Below are 23,367 nucleotides of genomic sequence, written 5' to 3' on the forward strand. Positions count from 1 at the left end.
AAAAATGGGAAAATAGGCGATATACAAGCTCACAAGCAAAAATAGGTGATTTACAAGCTCACAGCGCAATGCGGATCATTGTGAGCTTGTAAATCAGCTATTTTCACTATTTTGAAAAGAAACAATTACATTTCTTTTTGACCTTTCGCCTATAACAATATGCCCAAAATAGGGGTTGATTATTTTATAAAATATTCAATATTTTAATTTTCCTAAAAGCTCACAATGTGACACATTTACAACGCATCGTGAGCTTGTAGATCGGCAATTCTCGGCCAAGAGACTTGGTGTAGAGGAGTCAAACTAATTGTAAGTGGTTAAATAAACATGGACCTGACTTGACTCTTCCTCAGTGGTTCCCAACCTTTTCTGGATCAGTGCCCACTTGAAAAACTCGAAAGCGGTCGTGGCCCACTCATCTGTCCACTTAACTTGTTAAGTGGTCAGATGGGTGGGACGCATGCATTTTCAGAGCAGGTTTATTTTAATAATCAATCAACCGATTGTGTTCTGGCTTGGATCAATGGAACTACAGTAATGCAGTATACTTAAAGGGCTAGACCACTTTGGTAGAGGTTTGGGTTGTGTATTTACCTTGCCATGATGTAACTCCAAAGGTGGACAAGAAATCAAAAATAATTCAGTGGCAATCATTCAAAATATGCTCCTCATTGACTTACATTGTACGCTGAAACAGCTCTCAAAGTAACTATTTTAGCACGTAAACGAACACAATCAAAGCTAATTCAGACCATATAGAACATCACCAAACCCAGTACTGTTTATTTTTTTAATAAAAATGTCAACTTTCTGCTGATTTTACTATTTGAAGATACGGATCCACGGATCCAGTCCGGGTTTTCTTCTTAATAAAAATAGCAAAATCAACAGGAAGTTAACATTTTTATTAAAAAAACAAACAGTACTGGGTTTGGTGATGTTCTATATTGTCAGAATCAACTTTTTTTGTGTTTGTTTATGTGCTAAAAGAGTGACTTTGAGAGCTGTTTTACCGTACAATGTAAGTCAATGAGGAGCATATTTTGAATTATCAATTTCTAATCAATGGAGCAATTATTTTTGATTTCTTGTCCACCTTTGGAGTTACATCATGGCAAGGTAAATACACAACCCAAACCTCTACCAAAGTGGTCTTGCCCTTTAAGTTCCTGTGAAAACAATGTTTTTTCAAGGTTTTAACCCATTCAATCCGGGAACGTATCTACAAATGTCTTACAATGTCTCCTAACAGTTTTCTGAAAACCGTATGTTGCTATAATAATATCGGTGGTTCTCAGACTTTTTCATGTCAAGGACCCCCAAAATTATATGTATTTGGTCCCAGACCGCAATCTCAAAATATTTTGTTCCAGGGACCCCCAGAATCAAAGATTTGAGTAACAAATGTTCGCTTTAAAATATATATATTCAAAGATTAGCACAAATCTTTTTTTTCCTAATCTATTTTAAAAAAAATAGCAGATTTACAAAATAGCAATCTAAAATGACACAGATGTGTTCCCGGTCTTAATGGGTTAAAGAAAATAAATACCTTGAAATAGTTTTTTTTGCATAATTTCTAAACGTTAATATTATATTATCAATTAAATTGTAGTGTTTTGCCAATTATCTGGGGGCCCACTTTCAATATCCACATGTCCCACCTGTGGGGAATGGCTGCTCTACCTAATGACACTCCAGTGCTCCCTGAAGGGGAGGCTCTGTAATTGTGCCTCTAATCTCACCAGTGTTTTGAGGTAGAGTAGAAAACAATGATGGCCCCCTATCTCCTCCGCTCGTCTTCTGTTTATAGTTTATAGTGCTGGATATTAAACTCTCAGCCAACACCCATAAAGCCTGGCGCCTGTGCCAGCCTAATAACATCCAACGGCTACCATAAAACTTGGCTTCTTTCTCTGCAACACCAGCCATGTGTTTTCCTCTGACAGGTGGCATTGCGATGGCAGACTGCTGTAACCGTGGCATGTAAAAATCCACAGCACCATGTACTGTAGAAAACAACATGAATGCATTCATTAATGTAATGATTTTAATTTATTTATTATAAAAGCATGTTCAATTATTCACATCGCATGACAGTGGTTCTCAAAGTGGGCTCTGGGGACCCCCAGGGGGTCCTTGGAGGGGTCACAGGGGGGTCCCTAGCTAAATTAGTTAAAATAGCATCACAATCATTGTAACTACTTAACCATATTTTATACTGTTGTGAGCTTACACAGTAGATCTGCTATTTTCTTTTTAAGTTTGAAAAATCTTAAACATTTTTGTTTGTTTCAGATTATTATTTTTTTAAACGCAAATCGAGGGGTCCGCAGCCAAATACATGGCGGTTTTGAACTTTTGGAGGCCCTTGACATGAAAAAGTTTGAGAACCACTGCTGTATGATACAGTAACTTGAAATAAGAGCCGACATGTGGATGTTTCTGCTGTAAGAAATGCTGTCCTCTTGTCTTCTCCTCTGCAGACCTGCCCATGGAGTACAACCCCTCTGACCACCCCAGAGCCAGCACCATCTTCCTCAGCAAGTCACAGACTGACGGTGAGCACCCGCCAATCAACCACCCACACACTCAACCTCATCACACACACACACACACACACACACACACACACACACACACACACACACACACACACACACACACACACACACACACACACACACACACTCAACCTCATCACATCCCCCCACACACACACACACACACACACACACACTCAACCTCATCACATCCCTACACCAACACACTCACAACACAACCTGATCACATTCACGCACGCACGCGCTTACACACACTCAACCTCATCACCACATCCATACACCAACACACTCAACCTCATCACCACATCCCTAGAACCCCCCCCCCCCCCCCATGGACCCCACTTTGAGAACCACTGGTCTAAGCCGTAGAAAGACATTATCATTGGTGATTGAATGCATGCAGACAGCATTCCACCTGTTGCAATAAGGTCTTACATTTAAACCTTAAACACAGGCCCCCCCAGAGCTGCACTCACAATGAGTTTGACCTCATGGCCCCTGGGTGGGATATGTTGTGTGGTGGAAGCGAATGAGAAACCATGTCCTCTCCCTCAGTGTCTTACTGTCCACACACCCTGACCCTTGAGTCATCCATTAGGGTTAGGGTTAGGGTGCCCAATGCAGCTGCTCGACTGAAAGCTGTGGCTTTACTGGGCAACTGGTCATTGTGTCTCTCTCCATATCTCAGTTTCATGGTCAATATCATGGTCAATATCATGGCCAGTATCATGGTCAATATCATGGTCAGTATCATGGTCAGTATCATGTCAGTATCATGTCAGTATCATGGCCAGTATCATGGTCAGTTTCATGGCCAGTTTCATGGCCAGTTTCATGGCCAGTTTCATGTCCGTATCATGGTCCGTATCATGGTCAGTATCATGGTCAGTATCATGGTCAGTATCAGTATCATGGTCAGTATCATGGTCAGTAGAAAGCAGGGCATCCAATACTGTAAAAGAGTGTCAGCTCTCAATATGGTTGTAGTTGAAGGTGATACTGAGTGAAATTGATCCTGCAGTGTGAGTGTCCCTGCCTTTCACAATGACAATAATATATATCACGTCATATTTCAACATAGTGCGCTTCAGCCCACTCAGCGCTGTTTGAGTTACGTACCTACAGATTTGTAAATCATCGTGTCCCCCGTCAGCATGCAACGTCGCGGGTACCCCCGAAACGTCAAATAGTGCCGCTGCTTGTCTGTGGGCTTAGTTTAACAATATTAGCATATATGTATCTATACACGACCAGCTCAGTGGCCTTGTTAACCACAAGTGTCCGTCCTGAGACTGGGAGGTCGGGATTCAATACACCGCTCCGGGTTCAATACACTGTACGGGTCATGAAGACCATACCAATGGCACTCAATGCGTCCCTGCTTGGCATTCGGCATCAAAGGTTGGATTGGGAGCAACTCCTTATGACATACTAGCGTCATGTCCAGGGGGTATTCTTGTACATCATGTGACATACTAGTGTCATGTCCAGATGGTGTACTTGTGCATCATGTGACATACTAGTGTCACGTCCAGGGGGTGTACTTGTGCATCATGGCTGGAGGATGCACTTGTACATCAAGCCGGCTCACGCTACAGAAATAGGAGATATATGCTCCTGCCCTATGGGCCACATGGCTCTGGGAGGCTACGTACTCATCTATATACACTAAGCCCAAATGACACTATATTTACTAAGTATCAACGTCAATAACAGGGAAGGAACATGATCACCTGATTGTGGTATATTGAGCTGATTAAGACTTGGATGGAGGGAATTTGTGAGGGCAGAAGGTTGCGTGTCCAAGACTGGTCAAATCTTCGCAAAGTCCTGTATCTGTAGTAGTCAAAGATATGATATAGTAGGAGCCTCGAGTTGGTACAGTCCTTTTGCTATGAAAAATGGCTATGTTCCAAATTCATTGGTTTGTTATCAGTGAAACACAGTATGCCATAAACAAATAGACAAACTGGCCTTTGTGTTTTTCAGTTGCTGTGCCCAATAAGAGAGGTAAGTATGGGTTTGTAGTGGGTTGGCAGGCTGGTAGACTTACTTGCTTACTGTGTGTGCGTGTGCGTGTGCATGAGCGTGCAGGCTTATCTCTGTTTAGAGCCTGGTCTCCTGGTTTAGTCTAGCTTCTGTGTGTCATTTGTCATCAAGGCCGTGTGCCTAGCCTGTAGTTGAATTTCTGACATCACTCTGTGTGTGTGTGGGGGGGGGGGGGGGATTTAAGGTAAAAGTTAGGGCTGGGCAATTGAAAAATTATATCAAAACCGATATTTAGAACCAATAACTAACTTATAACCGAATAATCGAGAAGCAAGGTTTTTATTGATAGATTGTGATTTCTTATATATCAACGAATCGACACAAGTACATTTGAATAGAGTTTTTTATAATCGACTAAATCGATTATTCTGATTAACCACTTAACCCTGTATTATACTTTCTTGTACGATGGTGGTTTTCAAAAATAGCTAAAATAGCTCACAACGTGACGCATTGTGAGCTTATAGATCTGCTATTTAAAAAAAACGTCTGGTTTTGCAACATACTGTAGGTCTGACTCTGATTGCACTGGATACAATATTTTGTGTGTGTGTGTGTTGTGCCCTGCATCTGTGCTCATTGCTTTGCCAGCCAATGTCCATTTGTGTTCTCTCTGTTAAACATGCACGCACGCACGCACACAATTTCTCATACAAATATATGCTGGCACACATATCTATAGCCACACTCTGGTTGTATCCTAGTTTCTTTGAAGCATTTTTGGTCTCTATTTACAGTATGTGACCATTTACCCTGCTGTTAGTTGATGAGGGATACCATTAACCCTGCTCTAGCACTTGTATGTCACTCTGGATAATATTGTCTGTTAAATTACAAAATTATATTTGTCATTATAAATTGTACACACACTGCACATGCAACCATGCATAATTAATGAAATGGGTCTGTCACACAATACAAAAGCAACAAATCACAGCAATTACAGCAATTTATTCATTCATGACCTAGGGGGTCATTTGGCATCATCTGAATGCAATGTGTGTGCTATCTCATATATAATAGTAATAATAATTAAACCATTTACACTTCTAAAGGACAAAATGTAATATAATTAACACATGATTAGCCATGTCAACTGTGATGTTGCCAGTGTAACATTTGGAGAGAGATAAAAAACTGAAGGTCTACCACCATTTGACTTGGGACAGGTTAACGACTAGACCTCCAACATTCCTATTCTGGGGGGGAACAGTCGCCAAAAATAACCGATCTACAAGCTCACAATGTTTCACGTTGCGACGCGTTGTGAGTTTGTAGATCAGCTATTTTTGGTGAAGAGATTTGGTGTATATCGAAAAAGAACGCACCAAGTACAGTGTAACTCAGGTCCGTTTTACTAAGTGTAAAGGGTTTAAGTGGTTAAAGTAGTTAACTGGAAGACCTGAGAGACATTATAACTAATCGGATGTAAAATAAAACTACAGCTCCACACAATACTATCTCACATTTTAATACACTCCAAATGATGTGGGTAGGGCTGCAACTTTAGATTGTTTTCTCAGCGATTATTCTATTGATTACTTTTTCAATAATCCAACAATGGAAAATAGCTAATTCACAAGCTCACAATGTATTGCATTGTGAGCTAAATATAGTGAGCTTGTAGCTGTTTTCACTATATTCTTTTCTTTTTTTTCCAAAACGTTTCGTCTATGACATGTCCAAAATATTGATCGATTATTAATCTATTGTTTTATTAAAGCATCTATTTTTTTTAATAATCGATTAGTTCAATTAACTGTTTCACCCTATAAATGTGAGCTTTTTGGACATTGCTTCTTTGACTGCAGGTTACCCTGGGTAAACACTGCCCCCTGTCTGTGTGGGTTGAGCATTGCATTGTGTAGTACAGCACTGACTCCCATCTCTCTCCTCTCTTTTTCGTTTTCAGTGCGAGAAAAACGGAAGAGCTTATACATCAACCATGTGAGTATGACCAGCACTTTTACTCAAGTGTCTATTGATTATTTCCTGGAGGTGGGCCTTACAGGGTAGCCTGGTATTGGCCAGACTGATAACGTGGATTCACTCTCACGTTCCTTGGAGGAGGAACTTGTGAGTGAATCCACGTTATCAGTCTGGCCAGCGCCAGGCTACCTTACAGGGGCTGTTAAGAGAATGTCACTAGCACAGTGGTTCTGAAATATTTTCATGTGAAGGACACCAAATTAATATGTATTTGGCCACAGAACCCCATCTGAAAATATTTTGTGCCAGGGACCCCCATGCAAGATTTTTTAAATAATTAAACTTTTTTTTTTAGCTTATAGATGTATATAGGGTTAAAGTGGTTAAACAGATTATGATGCTGTATTAACTCATTTTTACTGGGGAACCCCCTCAAGGACCCCTGGGAGGTCCCCGACTAGAGGGCATTGTTGTCATTTCTATTTGAGACTTGATAAGTTTGATTGGGTTTGACGATTATTATTATTATTATTATTATTATTATTATATTTCAATTGCGTGTAGGCTAAACAAAACATTTTTGTCAGTTCTGTTATGGAAATGGAGATACTATTTCCTGAAACTATTTCAGCATTTTGACTTGACTGTATATGTTATGTTTTGCTACATTAGCTGTTCTCAACACACACGCACATGAAAAGCACCTAAAGTGCTTTTTCTTCATCATTCAGTATTTTCTGTGCACCATTTCCAAACCCAACCCTTGATAATAACTCACACAGATGCATGATCTCTTTTGCATTTATTAGACTTTTATTGACTTAAGATGTAGACTTACTTATGTTATAAAGTAGTTAATATTAGATCACTGAAATACACTTCGTCTACAGATTATTACTGTTATTGATGTTGGCAAAGTTGGTAATTGAAGTCTCTTGTATTGTTTTTGCAAGTTCACGCACATATCGGAGAACAAGGTAATTGATCACCCTGTCTGTCCTTGTATGTTTTCCTTCTGTTCACACTGTCTGACTACAGGGGTCATCAACGTGTCTGTGGCAAATCTTTAATTTAGAAAAATGTATATATATATATTATTATTCTTGTATGGTTCATGTTATGTGCAACGACCCCATTATGGAAATGCCAGTCTCCAGGTCTTCAGAATAGCGGATTTCATTAATGCAGAAATACTTGTTTTAACCACTTGAACAACCCCAGCATCCCTATTCTGGGGGGAACAACATTGTAGATTAGCTATTAATGTGAAGAAGATTTTACGGAAATAAAACAATAAAAAAAAAAAAATGTAATCGGTCAAAGTCCAGTTCTCTACGACTAGAGGGTTTAAGTGGTTAAAATGTGCAGCACATTGGCATAAACACTACGGGACATTAGGAGTCCATTAGTATACACTTAGGGCTATATGTCTATGAGTATTTGGTAATATTATTGACCACTTGTTTTGTACGTACTTGACAAAAATGTCCATCACAAGCCATGACCCCTGACATGGTGATGACCCCTGCTGATCAGTGCACAACGGGTTTAATTAGATTCATGACAGATCTTTCAATTAAAACAAAGAAAGAGTTTATTATACATCACATTTAGGGCTGCAACTATTGATTACTTTCTTATCTTATTACAAATAATGACATGCTGTGACAACATGCTCTCTGCTAGGACAGAATACTGGTCTCTTGAGGACCACAGCTGGAACCTCTGGAACAGGGGTGGGCAAGTTGGCAACCACCCCTCAGACCAGCCACCCGTAAACAAACGGGTATTTCCGGGTGGAATGTCTATGAATATCTTTACACAATATAAAATAAAAGTGTCCAGAACATTAGCTATGTCTAGTTTGTCAACCTGTGGCTATTTAGAACAAAATAATATATTTCTGATGGTCAATAACAATATCATAAGTGTCCTGTTCTTCCGGATATAAGGTTAATGAATAATACTGCACAAATGCGAGTTATGCAACGCTGCTGGCATTATCTACCCGGAAATATAGTTTTGGTTGTGGTGATGTCATGATACATTCTATTGAGGTGATCAAAAACGACCGTTATTATTTTTTTATTTTTTTAATAATTTTTATCCCTCGATTTTGTAACCCTTTTTTTTCACCCGGTGCCAATTTGCTAAGTGATCCTGGTACACTCCCCCCCACAAGCCTAGGGAGGCCAGGCTCATGCCTCCTTCAATGCATGAGAGCCAACTGACCTTCTTGTCACCTGACAGGGGGGAGTTTCCCTGGTAGGACGTAGCGCGTGGAAGGAACACGTTATTCCAACCAGTTCCCTTCCCCTCCATCAGGCGCCCCGGCTGACCAAAAAAAACGACCATTATTAACCATTATTGGTTGATGTACATAAAACATTTGTTCCCTTATTTACTTAATCTATGATTATATTATTCTAATTACCAGCCTTACCAGTCTGGCCCTGGGTGATCACGCCAAGTTTTCTTTTGCCTGAAAATTCTGCCCACCCCTGGACTAGAGCAACAGAGCCATCACCTCTCACAGTGGCTCATCATCTGCACGTCAGTCATCACTATAGTGCCGCCACACATTTCTCACAGAATGGGTGAAACAGTCACAACATGAAGCTTTTTGTTTTATGGTGAAAAATTGCAAGTGATTTTGAACAGTTTATGGACTCTTTGTGCACAAGTGAAAATACCTTAAAAAAATGCTTTGATCTGCCCTTTGTCAATGTTTTGCATAGGTTGCCCGTTCTTTTACAACCGCCTGTAATTATTTATAGGTTTTTGTGCAGATTAAGTGGGGATATATAAAATGTAAACGGTAATGTAAGCTTGTGGCTGAACTCATCAGTTCCTGGAGGGAGTGATTAGGGATGGAGTGTGTGTATTCTCTGTAATCATTTAGAAACATGTGATCAACACATTATGCAGAGGTCGACAGGGAAGAGTATTTATCAAGATAATGGAAGGCAGTGCAGATCTATAGTCAATTTGAACAAGATGAGGCTGTTGCAAATTAACTGCAGGCTTTACTGTACGACAGAAAGAGAGGATGACATAACTGTGTGTTTTCTAGCACCATCCCAACCCAGTGAGGAGGAAATACAGCTCGTGTTCGACCATCTTCCTGGATGAGAGCACAGTCAGTCAGCCCAACCTCAAGTACACCATCAAATGGTAAACCACAAGCACAGTTGTTTTTCAGTGTGCTTATAAATATTATATCATCGCTGTCAGGTAGAAACCTAGTCTCCACAACTTAAAATGTTTTTTTTTCCCGCATGCATTTTTACGCCCTCTGTTGTTTGCCTTCACAGCGTATCTCTGGCTATATACTACCACATAAAGAACAGGTGAGAATGGTGTTTTTTCTCATACAGTAACCTTCCGTCAGTCTAACTTAGTAGTTCTAAATCTTTTAGTTTAGTTTGAAAAGTAATAACATACAGTTATGAGAGGATGAGACGCAACCAAGTCCAGGACTTATTTCCAATGTGGTCCTTTTAGAATTAACAAAAACATGTCAGATCACAATAAATAAAACATTTGAAACATGAAACAAACTTGACATGATTTTTTTTAGTGATATTTTTTCATGTCTAGGACCCCCAAATTAATGTATTTAGCCCCATCTGAAAATATTGTGTGCCTTGTGTGCCAGGGACCCCCATACAAGATTTGTGTGGTTAAAATGTTTCAAGATTTATTTGAAAATAGCCGATCTACAGGCTCACAACACGTCACATCGCGACGTGTTGTGAGCTTGTAGATTGGCTATTTTCAAATAACCGAGTATAAAATTGGTTTAAAGTGGTAAAACTGAACCGCTGTGCTAACTCAAAGAACATTATCACGTTCCATTCAGAGGTCTCACCTCGCACGAGCACCTCCATCGTGCCAGTCCGTTTCGCATTAAAGAACAACCTTTTGAAGACAAAAGTGTCGGCCAAGCTGGCTGAAAATGGCAGCCGGTTGCCCCGTCCACCCCCGCTCCGCTCAAATGCCACGCTCTTTGGATACTGTGAGATTCTGACCCGTGACATCTCGAACTAAAGAGTCATTTTTTCCAGGCTGCTGCGGACTGTTTGGACAATGTGAGAGATTAGAGCCTGGACTGATGCAGAATGTTTTTGCAAGTTTGATAAGGACATTGGATCAGCAGAAAATAGACAAATTAGCCTTTCCACTTGAAAGAATAAAACTCCCTGTTCTACAAAGATTGCGTCAAAACATCTGCAGATAGTTTTGGAAGCATAATGGGTCACTGACTGTATTCGGAACAGATAAATTGTACGGAGCAGACACCGCAAAGGAAGATACACTCTGCAAAACAAAGATACTAATTTGTGGTGTCAGTTTGGCAAAGGAAAAACATCCATCTTCAAGATATCGACAGAACAAAAGCTGACACAAGTACTGTACTTTATTTAAAGCTTTATATCAGCTGTGTGTCTCTATCCACTGGTTCCCAAAATTGGCTCTGGGGTTCCAGGGTGGTGGTCCCCCAGCAAAATGAGTGACAGTTTAAACAGGGCGTTCAATTGGCGCAGGGGTGAAGTTCCTGACCGCGTTCCGAGGGCAGCCAGCTTGTCGAGTGTCTACATAGCAACACAATTGGCCCATGTTCGGGGGAGGCAATAGCCAGGCGGGGAGGGTGATATTTGTCACTGCATGTACTCCTACACGCTGGGGTGGTGTCTTGTCAGCGGGGAGTAGGGTGGAGGCACTACGTCCTCTCGGTGGGGGCTCCTCACTGGCATGTAAGCCAGTAGGGTTGTGGCATACAGTGGGACGAATTCATTGGCATAACGACTAAATTGGGAGAAAAAGGGGTAAACATAATTGGCTAAAAATCTTCACAAATCTTCTCTTATCGGGATCCCCGGCACAAAATATTTTCAGTTGGCGATCCGCAGCCAAATACTGTACATTTTTCAATTTGAGAACCACTGCTGTAATCTATATAGATTCTGTGCTTGGCAGCTGGTTGACACACAGAGAAATGCCACTAAATTGCTTATTGAGCGGTCAGTGCCTCTGTGAGTTCTGTTTTACAGAGCGATTGACATCACTGCTGTTTGTTTTCAATAGAGTCCACCCATGACACATTTTTGCATCCGATGCCGATCCCATATTACACCTGCTGCCCCCCAGGACCCCTGGGACCCCACTTTGAGAACCAATGATCTATAATGTTTATATTTTCTCTCCTTCCAGAGAAGTGGAGAGCAGAATGGTATTAGACATATTTGACGAGAAACTCCACCCGCTCACGGTAAGGACAGTCTGTGTGAAGATAATTTACCCTGAAACCCTGTACATTCTACCCCCATACTGCAAAAACATCATTCATGTATACAAAGAAATATTGTTTCTGTCGGGCAAACACCTCGTATCGCCATATGTCGTTATATGTTTTTTTATTTTTTTATTCATGCCCTACTTCATACTACACTAGTCTCACACAAAAGTCTCAAAAATAGCTGATCTACAAGCTCAGAACGCGACGATGATGAACTTAGACAGTAGACAGCGGTTACCGCTTTAACGCATATTCTAACTTTTTATGTTTTTTCGTAAATCAACGCACTACTTGACCATACTACAGCGTCACACAAAAGCATTAAAAGTAGCAGATCCACAAGCTCGAAACGCGTGTCGAAATGTGTCTCGAAGCGACGCGTTTTGACCTTGTAGATCTGCTACTTTTGACAGATTGATTAGGCTAGGTGATAGGGACTGGGACTGAGCTTGACTCTGTGGTGTCAATGGCAGGGAAGAGGACTTTGGCTAAGGCATTATCCATTCTGGATGATGTCAGCCACCCACGGCACACAGCACTTTACACACAGAAGAGCACATTCAGTGATAGGCTTCTATCACTGAACTGCTACGGACAGATTTGGGAACTCCTTCACCCCAAGGGTGGCTGTACAATGAAGCACTGGGGGGGAGAGGAGGCGGGAGGGGTTTGGCCAACTAAAATTATTTATACTGTAGTTATAGCTGTGTTTTTCTATAACTGTTGTTTTTTTTACCTAGGATTTTTTACTTCTTATAACTTATAGTTTTTTACTGCATTCTATTCCCATTGATGTAATGTATTTTATATGTTCATCATGCTTCTTTTTATTGACAATCTGTATGAATGTATTGCTACTGGAGCTGTTGAACAAAACACATTTCCTTGGGGATTAATAAAGTATATTTGTATCTATCTATTTTTTTATTTGAATCCTGAAAACAATTGGAAATATGAAGTTTCCACCCAACAGCGACGATATGTTCCTCTGCCTACACCCGTTGGTGATATTGGATTCAATATCGACGCGTTTTCATCTTTGTGTTTTTTTTTACCTGCATTTTTCTTTATTTTTTAAATCTCAGAAGTCGGAGATTCCTCCGGATTACGAGAAACACGATCCGGAGCAGAAGCAGATCTATCGCTTCGTCAGAACGCTGTTCAGCGCCGCGCAGCTCACCGCCGAATGTGCCATCGTCACGCTGGTGAGTGGACGCCCAAACACGCATAGTGTGGACGAGTGTGTGTGTGTACTTGAGTAAATGTACCTTAGTTAGTTACTTTTCCACCACTGGGAGGGAGTGTTGTTTCCTGATTGTCTGCTCTCCTTTCCTCCCTCGTCAAGCTTTCTTTTCTCAGGAAATATGAATAAATAAATCATAATTAATACATGATGTGGTGCTACAGCTTCATCTCCAAAATGCCTTCATGTTCCAAAGTCAGTCAAAACAGTCAATATCTCTGCTGCTCTCTCTCTCACTCATTCACTGCAACACTTCTTGGAACATTAGTAGCTATATGATATATTGTGTGAGTAAGGATGCGGGAGAGTGACCAAGACGTAGAGAGAGAGAGAGATACATATTAACCCATTCACACTGGGAAGGCATCTGTGTAACCACTTTGGCTAACAATGGCTATTCAAAAATAGCAAATCTTCAAGCTCATAGTGTGGCACTGAGTGCCATGCTATGAACTTGTAGATCTGCTATTTTTGAAAAATCTTGAACATTTGTGCAAATCTTCGAATATATATATTTTTGCTAACATTTGTAACTAAAATCTTTGCTTCTGGGGGTCCGCTGCCAAATATCTAAAAATGTTTTCTAAATATGTTGCTATATCAGTGGCGCTCCAACTTTTTTTTTTTTAAAGTATTTGGCCACGGACCCCCATCTCAAAATATGTTGTTCCAGGTACCCCCCAGAAGTACAGATCGGAGTTAAAAGTGTTCGCTTTAAAACGTATATATATATATTCAAAGATTTGCACAAATTTCCAAGATTAAAAAAAAAAAGGTAAATAAATCTTAAAATGACACAGATGCGTTCCCGGTCTTAATGGATTAAGTCAATGTGTCATCCTCGCTTGCTCTCACTGTATATTGTCTCCTCACTCATCTACAGAGATCATATATCCCTCATGTCTGCCCTCATGTGCCCAGTAGCGTGGGTGCAGTTCCACAGTGTGTCCAGCAGGCTGACACCTCTGTGTGTGTGTGTGTGTGTGTGTGTGTGTGTGTGTGTGTGTGTGTGTGTGTGGCGAGTGCCTCAGCAGAGCAGTGCTGAAAGCAGGGGGCTAATGGACTCTGGAGTGGATGACCTGCTGAACCAGTATTGAGTTACTCTGGGTTTCTGACAGATGCACAAGTGCAAGCATGTTGGCACGTGTACACTGTACATTATGTCTGACAATATGTCAGGCTTCACACACACACACACACACACACACACACACGTTTGTATTACTATAGTTGTGAGGACATCAACATCTGACTGTAATCGCTGCCTCACAGTGCATACTGTAGCACTGCGGGGTTGTAGATCTGACATTTTTCTGTGCAGAACATTGGCACGCAACTAAGTTTAAATCACCCATAACTCCAACCACAACCCCTAAACTTAACCACCCTAACCCTACCTGGATCTTTTCCTAATTTTAAGCCTATTTCTAAAAAAAAAAAACATTTGTCATCTGAGGACCAGGGAAATGTTCCTTTTATAATGTCTATATCTCAAATTTGATTGTACCATCGGCGACATTTGGCCCTCACAAGTAAAGTAATACAAGTACACACACACACACACACACACACACACAGAGCACACGTCCGGCACATGTCCAGGCTCTCCTCCTGAGACGGGGTTGACATACCGTGGGTAATTGAATAGTGGCGCGGTGGGTTGGTGGTTATGGGCTAACTTTAGACAGGACAATATAAAGAGGAAAACTGCTCCTCTACCGCCTGCATGCCCAGCTACTGGGGAAGGCAATTGTTACACTGGGAATGAATGAAGCACTCAGGCTAGACTCAGTCAAATGGAAATTACCCAATTCAGAACCTCTGCCCCACATTTTTCACGTGGCTGTTTTGAACAAAATGCTGCAAATCATGAACGCAGTGTCCGATTGCGATGTAACATTTGCACTACGTTGAGGAAGAAATGCCACCCTTTCCACATTGGCCTTTTATAGTGCCACCAGCAGGTCTAATTTAGCAAAACAAATCATGAATGCAGTGTCCGATTGCCATCAGAGGCCTAAGAAGAAATGGCACCCTTTTCACAATGGCTTATTTGAGCGCCACCAGGAAGCCACAATAACCTACCTGACCTGGCGGAGACCTGTGCTCTGAGGAGCACTTTTTCTAGTTGTCAGTATCATGGTCGGTATCATTATCAGTATCATTGTCAGTATCATCATGGTCAGTATCATGGTCAGTATTATGTCATTATCGATACAGTGGACTATAATATAAAGTAGATCATTATCACAGGGTCTGTCTCTGGTGTGTTCTGTCGTACTACAGTAGCTTGTACAGTTTTTTGTATTCCCATCCAGCCCAGCGTATATTCTGTCTATTCTTGATCTGCCATTCGTAGCATTGTTATGTGGTGTGTGTGTGTGTGTGTGTGTGTGTGTGTGTGGGGGGGGGTGGGGAGGGGGGGGTTGGGGGGTTGGCAAGCAGAACAGAGCGAGGCTGGCAGGCAACACCCCGCTGGCACACAGCCCGTCTAGGCATGACTTTGCCCAATTAGCCAACTCAGCGCTGCGCCAGTGGAGCCAGTGCTCAAAAGAGCACGGATGACTGTTCTCACCTTTTGTGTCACTCCAGTTTTTACACATTACGCCCCCCCCTCCTCTGTCTTTTCTCTCCCTCTCAATCTCTCATCGGTCTCCCCGGCTCTCTGTTTATCCACATCACCTGCTGTTTTTTTGTATTTATTGTCACATCACAGGTTTACAGGTATAAAGAAGTGGGTGACGTTAGTTTTTGTGCAAGCTCCATCGTTTTTGTTGTTTTCATGAAGAGAAAAGAAAGGGAAAAATAAATCAAACTGCAAAGAGAAACATGTCGAGGATAGGCAAAAATCTAAGATCTACATTATAAAGTCCATGTCCAGCCTGTTGACATGCTCACATAGAGCAGTGACTTCCAGTCGTTAGCCTGCATGCTTTCCTGCTTTGATATTATAAAGAAAATTAATTAACTTCGTAATGTGTACTTTTGAATACTTGAGTATATACTTTGTCTGTCACTGCTGCTGGTATAGGTAGTACAGTGAGTCTTACTGTGAGACTTAACACAACGTATCGTTGTTTTCTGGATTCCATGGCCTCGGGCACCAATACATCACAGCAGAATCAGCCTACGTTACGTATGATGCATGTGCATTTACTCCATAGAGAAGCTACTCTGCATTCCGTTGCCGAAGGTGAGGTGTGCTGAAAACATCCAGGCAGAGAGAAGCATTTTTTAAGTCCTGAGAGAAATAGGAGGGGGTTTTGTTTTGTGTGTGTAAAGTGTAAAGCATGGGTCTTCAACCAAGACCAAGTACAGAGTATATTGAAGTATTGAAGGACATTTACCAGTGATTAAATGTCTGAAAATACACATTAACATTAATATATTAATAGAAAAGATGTGTAAACAAATAGTAATTTGATTCTGATTAATTTACACAACACTGATGATAGTGTTGTCAAACAAGTATATGAAGCCGCCGATGAAATCTATGAAAAAATAGATAAATCAGAGAGAGAGAGAGTTACTCTTTGTGTCTGTTATGCAATCAAACAGAATATGTATGGGAGATAGAAAACTTTCCACTCTGCTCTAACATAATAGATTGGGAGCAAACTGTTGAAACTGACTGGCTAATGGCCACATGTCTTTCTGACATCTTTCAGCACCCACGAGATTCAGCTCAACCACAAGCAAAACCTTTTGATTAGGAAACAAAACCATTAGATTTAGGGGCAAAAGTTTGGGGATTTGCAAACAAATGTTTTTACCTACTGTTTCATACTGTTTAATCACATATTATTGTACTTGCAATTAAAAAAATAACACTGTAATAATTGCAGTGTTGATCATTTGGCTCTCAGAACTGCACATAAGTCTATTTTTTAAATAATAGACTAAATCAATTAGTCTGGTTAACCACTGTATTTTACTTCATTGTACAATGCTGGTGAACAAAAATAGTTAAAGTACCCGATCTGAACTTGTAGATCTGCACTGTTCATTAATCATAATCGAGGCTGAAATAATATTGATCTGAAGTCTTATCACCCAGCCCTACTCCAGAGTGAAGTTATGATGTTATTACCTTGTGAAATGCAAATACCTACAGTAAGACTTGTAGAGTTGCTGTCTGGCAGAAACCTTGTTATTTCCAATATATTAACTAATACAACTCACTGATTCACTGATACTGTCTGCAAGCCACACATCTTCTCTGGAGTATGTATTATTAATAAGAAATTCATCAACTGAACACAACTTTTATTTGGAAATGTATTAAACATGTTAAGGTCTGCACAGCCAAGGTTGAAGTAAAAGCCATGCATGGCATTTTAGTGAAGTGAGAAATGAGATGGGTGTGTTCATACTGTACATTCATCACACTAATACATTTGACATTTATTTGACCTTCTGCATACAATACAGTATTGTTATTAATCATAGTCACAGGCTAGTTTCTCACAGCCTCTTATATTTCTTTGTTCCTAATTTAGTCCATTGTAAGCAGGGTCTTGTTATGGTTCTACTATAGTCAGTCAGTCAGTCTAATCCAACTTTTTCTCCCTCAATGGGTTGAGCAATTGATCTGAACTTGCACACGGCCATTGACCATTAGCACATGAAGACATTGAGGAAGCCCGTTTTTTTTACTTTTCCCCAAATTTAAGCTGTTTATTAGTGTTTGTTTGTAACTATGCAGTGGATTTTCAGCGTTCCTGCGACAGGCTATGGACTGTGTTGTCATGGTTACGGTTACGGGCAGGCTATGGGATCAGTAGCCGCTGATCCCTGTGAAGACTTATCTTCACACACACATACAGAGAACGACAGTGCAGGCAGACCTGGGTCACAGCCACAAAGTTGGGTGTTTTAATGCACAGAGGAGCGCTTTGAAAATCATCTCCACAGCACTCGCGCACAGATTGACACGTCCAATGTTCGAATGAACTTTGTGTTATTAGCACAAAATAGCTCAGCCGAAACAACGTAAACATGGATTTATCATGTTTTTTTTGTGGTAATGCACCACACCAAACACCATAGAATGAAATCAGTAGTGCTCTTCTCCAAAACTTCAACTATGCATACCGAGCACATATTAACTCATTGAGTGCCAGAATTGCCAGAATTATTTCAGAATGATGTTGTCCCAGTGCTAGAGTTTTTTGCCAAGTAAAAGAAAAGTGCTTAGGAAGCGAGATACAGCCTTTTTCAGTTCTAAGTTAAACAAGGAGTGGATGGACCTGCAAATCTTCAGATGATGATATCTTGGGTTCTGAACATGTTTATAAAAAAAAAAAAAAAAAAATCATTAAAACATTTTATTTTTTTACTATTTTTTCAAAAACACGTCAAACACGTCATTGGCACGTTGCGCCATAGCGGTAAAAACACATGAAACACGTTAATGGCACTCAATGAGTTAAATAAAAAACATCACGTGGATGCACCTGGGACGTATCATCAGTGTTGTAGCTTGGGGTCGACGGGTGTTTCGGGTCTCGCAACATACACCCTCGCCCACGTGACCCAGCCGCGGTTGATCAAGCCCTGACTTACGTCCCAGTAGCTACAGTACCCACGGTCAGTCCTCTTAGGGAAAGACAGGGCCCCTCAGTCCGCTTCTACGGAACTACTCTGCCGGGACCGGGGCAGTCTCTGGCACGTGGAGGGACTAGGCTCTGTGCATGGCCTCCTGTCCGGGCCCCTCCTTCGTCTCACCACGTCCAGGACCTGAGCGTTGCACCAGACTCCCCCGCTCCAAACATTTCACTCCGTCGTGTGATGGTGTCTTGGGCCGTGGTGGTACTGCAGGCTCCACTTGGGGCTTGCCTGAAAGGCCCTCCTTAAAGGTCTCACTGTGGGTTTGTTGGGCTTCTTCCTCACGGAAGACACAGGCTGGGGCGCCAACCCATACGGCTCCCGGGTGCTGTCTACATTCCGGCTGTCAACCGTCTCTCCGGTGGTCATATTAACCCAAAAGTCTGCATATAGTTTGCCTGCACACATCCCCGGGTATGGATTAGTTAGTTGTATTTTAAGAAGGGAAGGCAGCACAACCATGCCTGCTACTGTACACAGTGACTGCTTGTTTAAAACAAATCTAATTAATTAACTTAACTAAGAGGGAGGGAGGGATGGAGAAAGAGAGAGTAAGCCCCCTTGTCCAGAAAATGTTGAGAACCGCTGATTTAAACCAGATCTATCTGTCTGTCTGTCTGTCTGTCTGTCTTGCCCCAGGTGTACGTGGAGAGGTTGCTGACATATGCAGAGATAGATATCTGTCCTGCCAACTGGAAGCGTATCGTCCTGGGTGCAATCCTTCTGGCCTCCAAGGTCTGGGATGACCAGGCTGTGTGGAACGTGGACTACTGTCAAATCCTCAAAGACATCACTGTGGAGGACATGTAAGACACAGACAATTTAGCAAATGAATGCACTACTTCGTAGTACTAGAGTGTCACGAAAAAGTAGCGAAAACAGTCAATTTAGAAGATCAGACGTATATCGGCCAAACCGATATATCTGCCGGGCTCTATTCTTGAATCTCAGGCGCCACTGCTAGTTACACTCACCCGGAGTTCATGGGAATCAGGGTCATTGCATGCTGAGGACAGCTGGGGGCCAGCCCTCATTGAAGAGGTGTTGAGACGGGGCAAGTTGAGAGGAGTCAGTGTATGCAATCATGACAGCTTGGGCTTATGACCTGGTTTGGGGACATATGCCACAGTCTCTACGACCTTATTGCAGTTCCATAGAACCTTTAGAACCAGAAGTATGATGCTTAAAGACATGTGACGCCTTGTTAATGAAAACAATCTAAAAACACTTCTCATGGTGCATTGGTCAGCCATGTAATTAGCTGTTTTGGCTACTGTCGTAGAATTGTGCTTTTCTGGCCAAACGGCCAGCGTGCAAAAAAAATCATTTAGTGCACAATGTGTTAAACATTTAACCACAGTGTGGTTGCAGAGTAAAGCAACCGTGTGCTAAAGGTGTAATCACAGAGCCGTCTGATTGTTGTATTATTATTCAAACTGCATTCAGATAACATAATGCAACAAATAAATAGTATATTCAGCATCTCCATATTCAAATTGTAAATAGTTGTCAATGAAGTTGCATTACAGTATAATACAGCAAATATATAGTACCATCAGCTTGTCCAGTGAAGTTGTAGTACAGTTGTAAACGTGTGTACAAAAAAAATATAAGAAGTGGGTTTCAGGTGAGGTGATCTGAACACGGGTGCCATCAGCCTCTTTACACAGATGTTGTCAACAGTTGTTTTAGTGAATAAAGAAGGCGCTGGAGCAACTCGGATGATTGGAGCTTTTTTATTTCAATAGTAGGGTGCAAAGCACAGGAAAAAAAGAAAAGAAAAAAAAACGACCGTTTTGATGTCAGATTACATCTTGGTCAGTTCAATGAAACTTTTATTCTTTTTAATTTTAAAATAAAAAGGCTCTAATCACCGAGTTGTTCCAGCGCCTTATTTATGTATGTATTTACATGTGTCCACTCCTGAGAGAGTTGCCTAGCAACATCGATTCCAACCAATGGCAATTTGCGTATTAGAATGGACACTTTAGTCACTTCCGTCACGCAGAATTCACTAGCGTGAATGAAGGGCACGCAATGCAAAAAGTCTAGGATGAAATGAACAACATGTGCACTTGAATATATTAAACTGCCCCCCCCCACCCTCAGTGCCCCCCTTTAAAAAAGCCCTCCCCCCACCACATCCGTCCTAACACCACAGGAAATGGAGCCGTGGTATTCTGAGACGCAATGTGACACCTCAGATGTGTCGCCACGGCGGTGACCTCTGACCCCTGCACACGGCACATAGTGTGCAGGCCTGTCTGTCTGTCTGTCCCCCTTCCCCAGTGGTTAAAGAAATACTCTTTCTTTACTTAAGTAAAAGTAGCAATACCACGATATAAAAAAATACTGTGTTACGAGTAAGATACTATGTTATGAGTACTTTTACTGTGGTACTTACTGTACCACTGTAAAAGTACTCAAATGTTTCAAAACTTGTCAAATGTTTTTGAAAATAGCTGATCTACAAGCTTGTAGGTCTGCTATTTTCAGATCAAATAGAGCATAAGTACCGGTATAATGCATGTTTTGTAATAATACATGCAAATATGCAAAGTAATCAGTAACTAAAGCTGTCTGTCAAATAATTGTAGTGGAGTAAAAAAAAAGTATTTGCATCTGAGATGTACGGAGTAGAATTACAAGGTGGACATACACAAGTAATTGTACTCGAGTACAGTACTTGAATTCATGTACTTTCCACCACTGGCCCTGCGCCAGGTCTCGCTCACATCGTCATGACAGTCAAACGCGTGGCTGAGATTCTCTCCGATGACGGTGTCACAGCAGGCCGTTAATCTTTGCTCCCGCATGGATGCTTGACAGCACAGAGGCTCATTATATGAGCAGGGATTTACCTCGCAAGAGCATCATCAGTCTTCTTAATCCATTCAAACCGGGAACGCATCTGTGTAACCACTTAAACCATTATTTTATACTTTGGCTATTGAAAAAAAACGCAGATATACAAGCTCATAGCGCGGCAGATCTGCATTTTCTTTTAAATCGTGAAAATGTGTGCAAATCTTTGAATATATATATTAAAAGCGAATATGTTTTACTCAAATCTTTGCTTCTGGGGATTCTGCAAGTGTCTTCTAACCCCCCCCCCCCCCCCCCAAAAAACGTATGTTGCTATATCACTGGTTCTCAAACTGTTTCATGTCAAGGACCACCCCAAATGATATGTATTTGTCCGCAGACCCCCCCATCTCAACATATTTTGTTCCAGGGACCCCCAGAAGCAAAGATTTGAGTAAAAATGTATATCTCTGCTGTCCGGCACACATTTTCAAAACTAAAATCAGGAAAAATAGCGGATATCTACAAGCTCGGTGCCGTGCCATGAACTTGTATATCTACTATTTTTGAATAGCCAAAGAAATCTAAAAATGACACACATATGCGTACCCGGTCTTAATGGGTTAATCCCTGCTACAAAATGCTACCGCGCTAACTGCCGTCTGACATACGAACTGGAACGCAATATAATGGAATCTCTAAATGGGTTCGCAAGACATACCAAAACCTTTTCATGTAAGACAAATGGCAGATAATGCAATGAAACTTTGAGACTGATATTGTAATAATATTCCTGATTGTGTTAGATATTAGTAGGAGAGGAGGGGAGGGACGGAGGTGACGGGAAGGAACCAGAATTATTAGGCAGAGTTTGGCTCTAGCACCGATCTAAATTTAGCTCGTCTGTTGCTGTGTTGTTAAGAGTATGGTTGGTGTGTGTGTGGGGGGGGGGCTTTAGAGGATAGGAAACCATGCATCACGGAGATCACATACAATCCAGACTTCTGTCCAAATGACTAAAGGTGATACAATTAGCAGTTATATCTATATATCAGAGATTATAGGGATATTTAATCAGCCATGCATCAGCCAATACAAATATCAAAACAAGACTAAAGGTCAATTTTATGCTTTGCACGACCAAAGTGACATCAACATGTCAAAAATGTGTTGCGGGCAATCTATTGCCGCAGACAGAATGAATGCTCACAACTCAAAACATCACGAGTTACAGTATAGTGCAACGTGTCATTCGGCACTAGTCACACAGCGCATACGTCAAACTTTTTCCCCTCTAAACCAAATAAACTTGATGCGCTGAGCTTGTAGATCGGCTATTTTCACCGAATGTTCACCTAGTATGACATGCCCAGAATAGGGATGCTAGGGTGCATCAGAAAATGGCTAAATAAAGTGGTTAATAGGTTGTAAAGTACTTTGTGATTTACCAAGATTTTACCTGATATCTCATCTTGTAACTCTGTTTTTCTGTAACCCTCCTCTCTTCCAAACCTTTTCCCCTGCCCCCCTGCCTGCCATCCCTGGGTGTGTTCTGTTTCTTTCTCTCTCTCTCTGCTGCTGCTGCTGAAGGAACGAGTTGGAGCGTCAGTTCCTGGAGCTGCTGCAGTTCAACATCAACGTTCCCTCCAGCGTCTACGCCAAGTACTACTTTGACCTGCGCTCCCTGGCCGAGGCCAACAACCTCAGCCTCCCTCTGGAGCCGCTCAGCAAAGATAAGGCCTACAAACTAGAGGTGAAATGTCCTTATTTCAATTACATTACTGCATAATCCATAAATGGTATCCTGGTGTCAGTATCCTGGTGTTACTATCCCTGTGTCAGTATCCTGGTGTTACTATCCCTGTGTCAGT

General features: G+C 41.4%; 1 protein-coding gene across 1 annotated transcript in view; it reads left to right on the plus strand.

Annotated features, from left to right (window-relative positions):
- ccny (cyclin Y) overlaps positions 1 to 23,367 on the plus strand; it is a 71,394-nt gene that overhangs the window by 40,230 nt on the left and 7,797 nt on the right. The window contains exons 2-10 of the mRNA XM_080418171.1: positions 2,487 to 2,561; positions 6,526 to 6,560; positions 7,496 to 7,519; positions 9,616 to 9,716; positions 9,857 to 9,892; positions 11,757 to 11,814; positions 12,927 to 13,046; positions 19,331 to 19,497; positions 23,087 to 23,249. Coding sequence (XP_080274297.1) covers positions 2,487 to 2,561; positions 6,526 to 6,560; positions 7,496 to 7,519; positions 9,616 to 9,716; positions 9,857 to 9,892; positions 11,757 to 11,814; positions 12,927 to 13,046; positions 19,331 to 19,497; positions 23,087 to 23,249 — 779 coding nt within the window. The remainder of the gene's footprint in view (positions 1 to 2,486; positions 2,562 to 6,525; positions 6,561 to 7,495; positions 7,520 to 9,615; positions 9,717 to 9,856; positions 9,893 to 11,756; positions 11,815 to 12,926; positions 13,047 to 19,330; positions 19,498 to 23,086; positions 23,250 to 23,367) is intronic.

The sequence above is a fragment of the Gymnoscopelus braueri genome, assembly GCF_963280865.1.
Source record: "Gymnoscopelus braueri genome assembly, chromosome: 21".
NCBI classification, from domain to species: Eukaryota; Metazoa; Chordata; class Actinopteri; order Myctophiformes; family Myctophidae; genus Gymnoscopelus; species Gymnoscopelus braueri.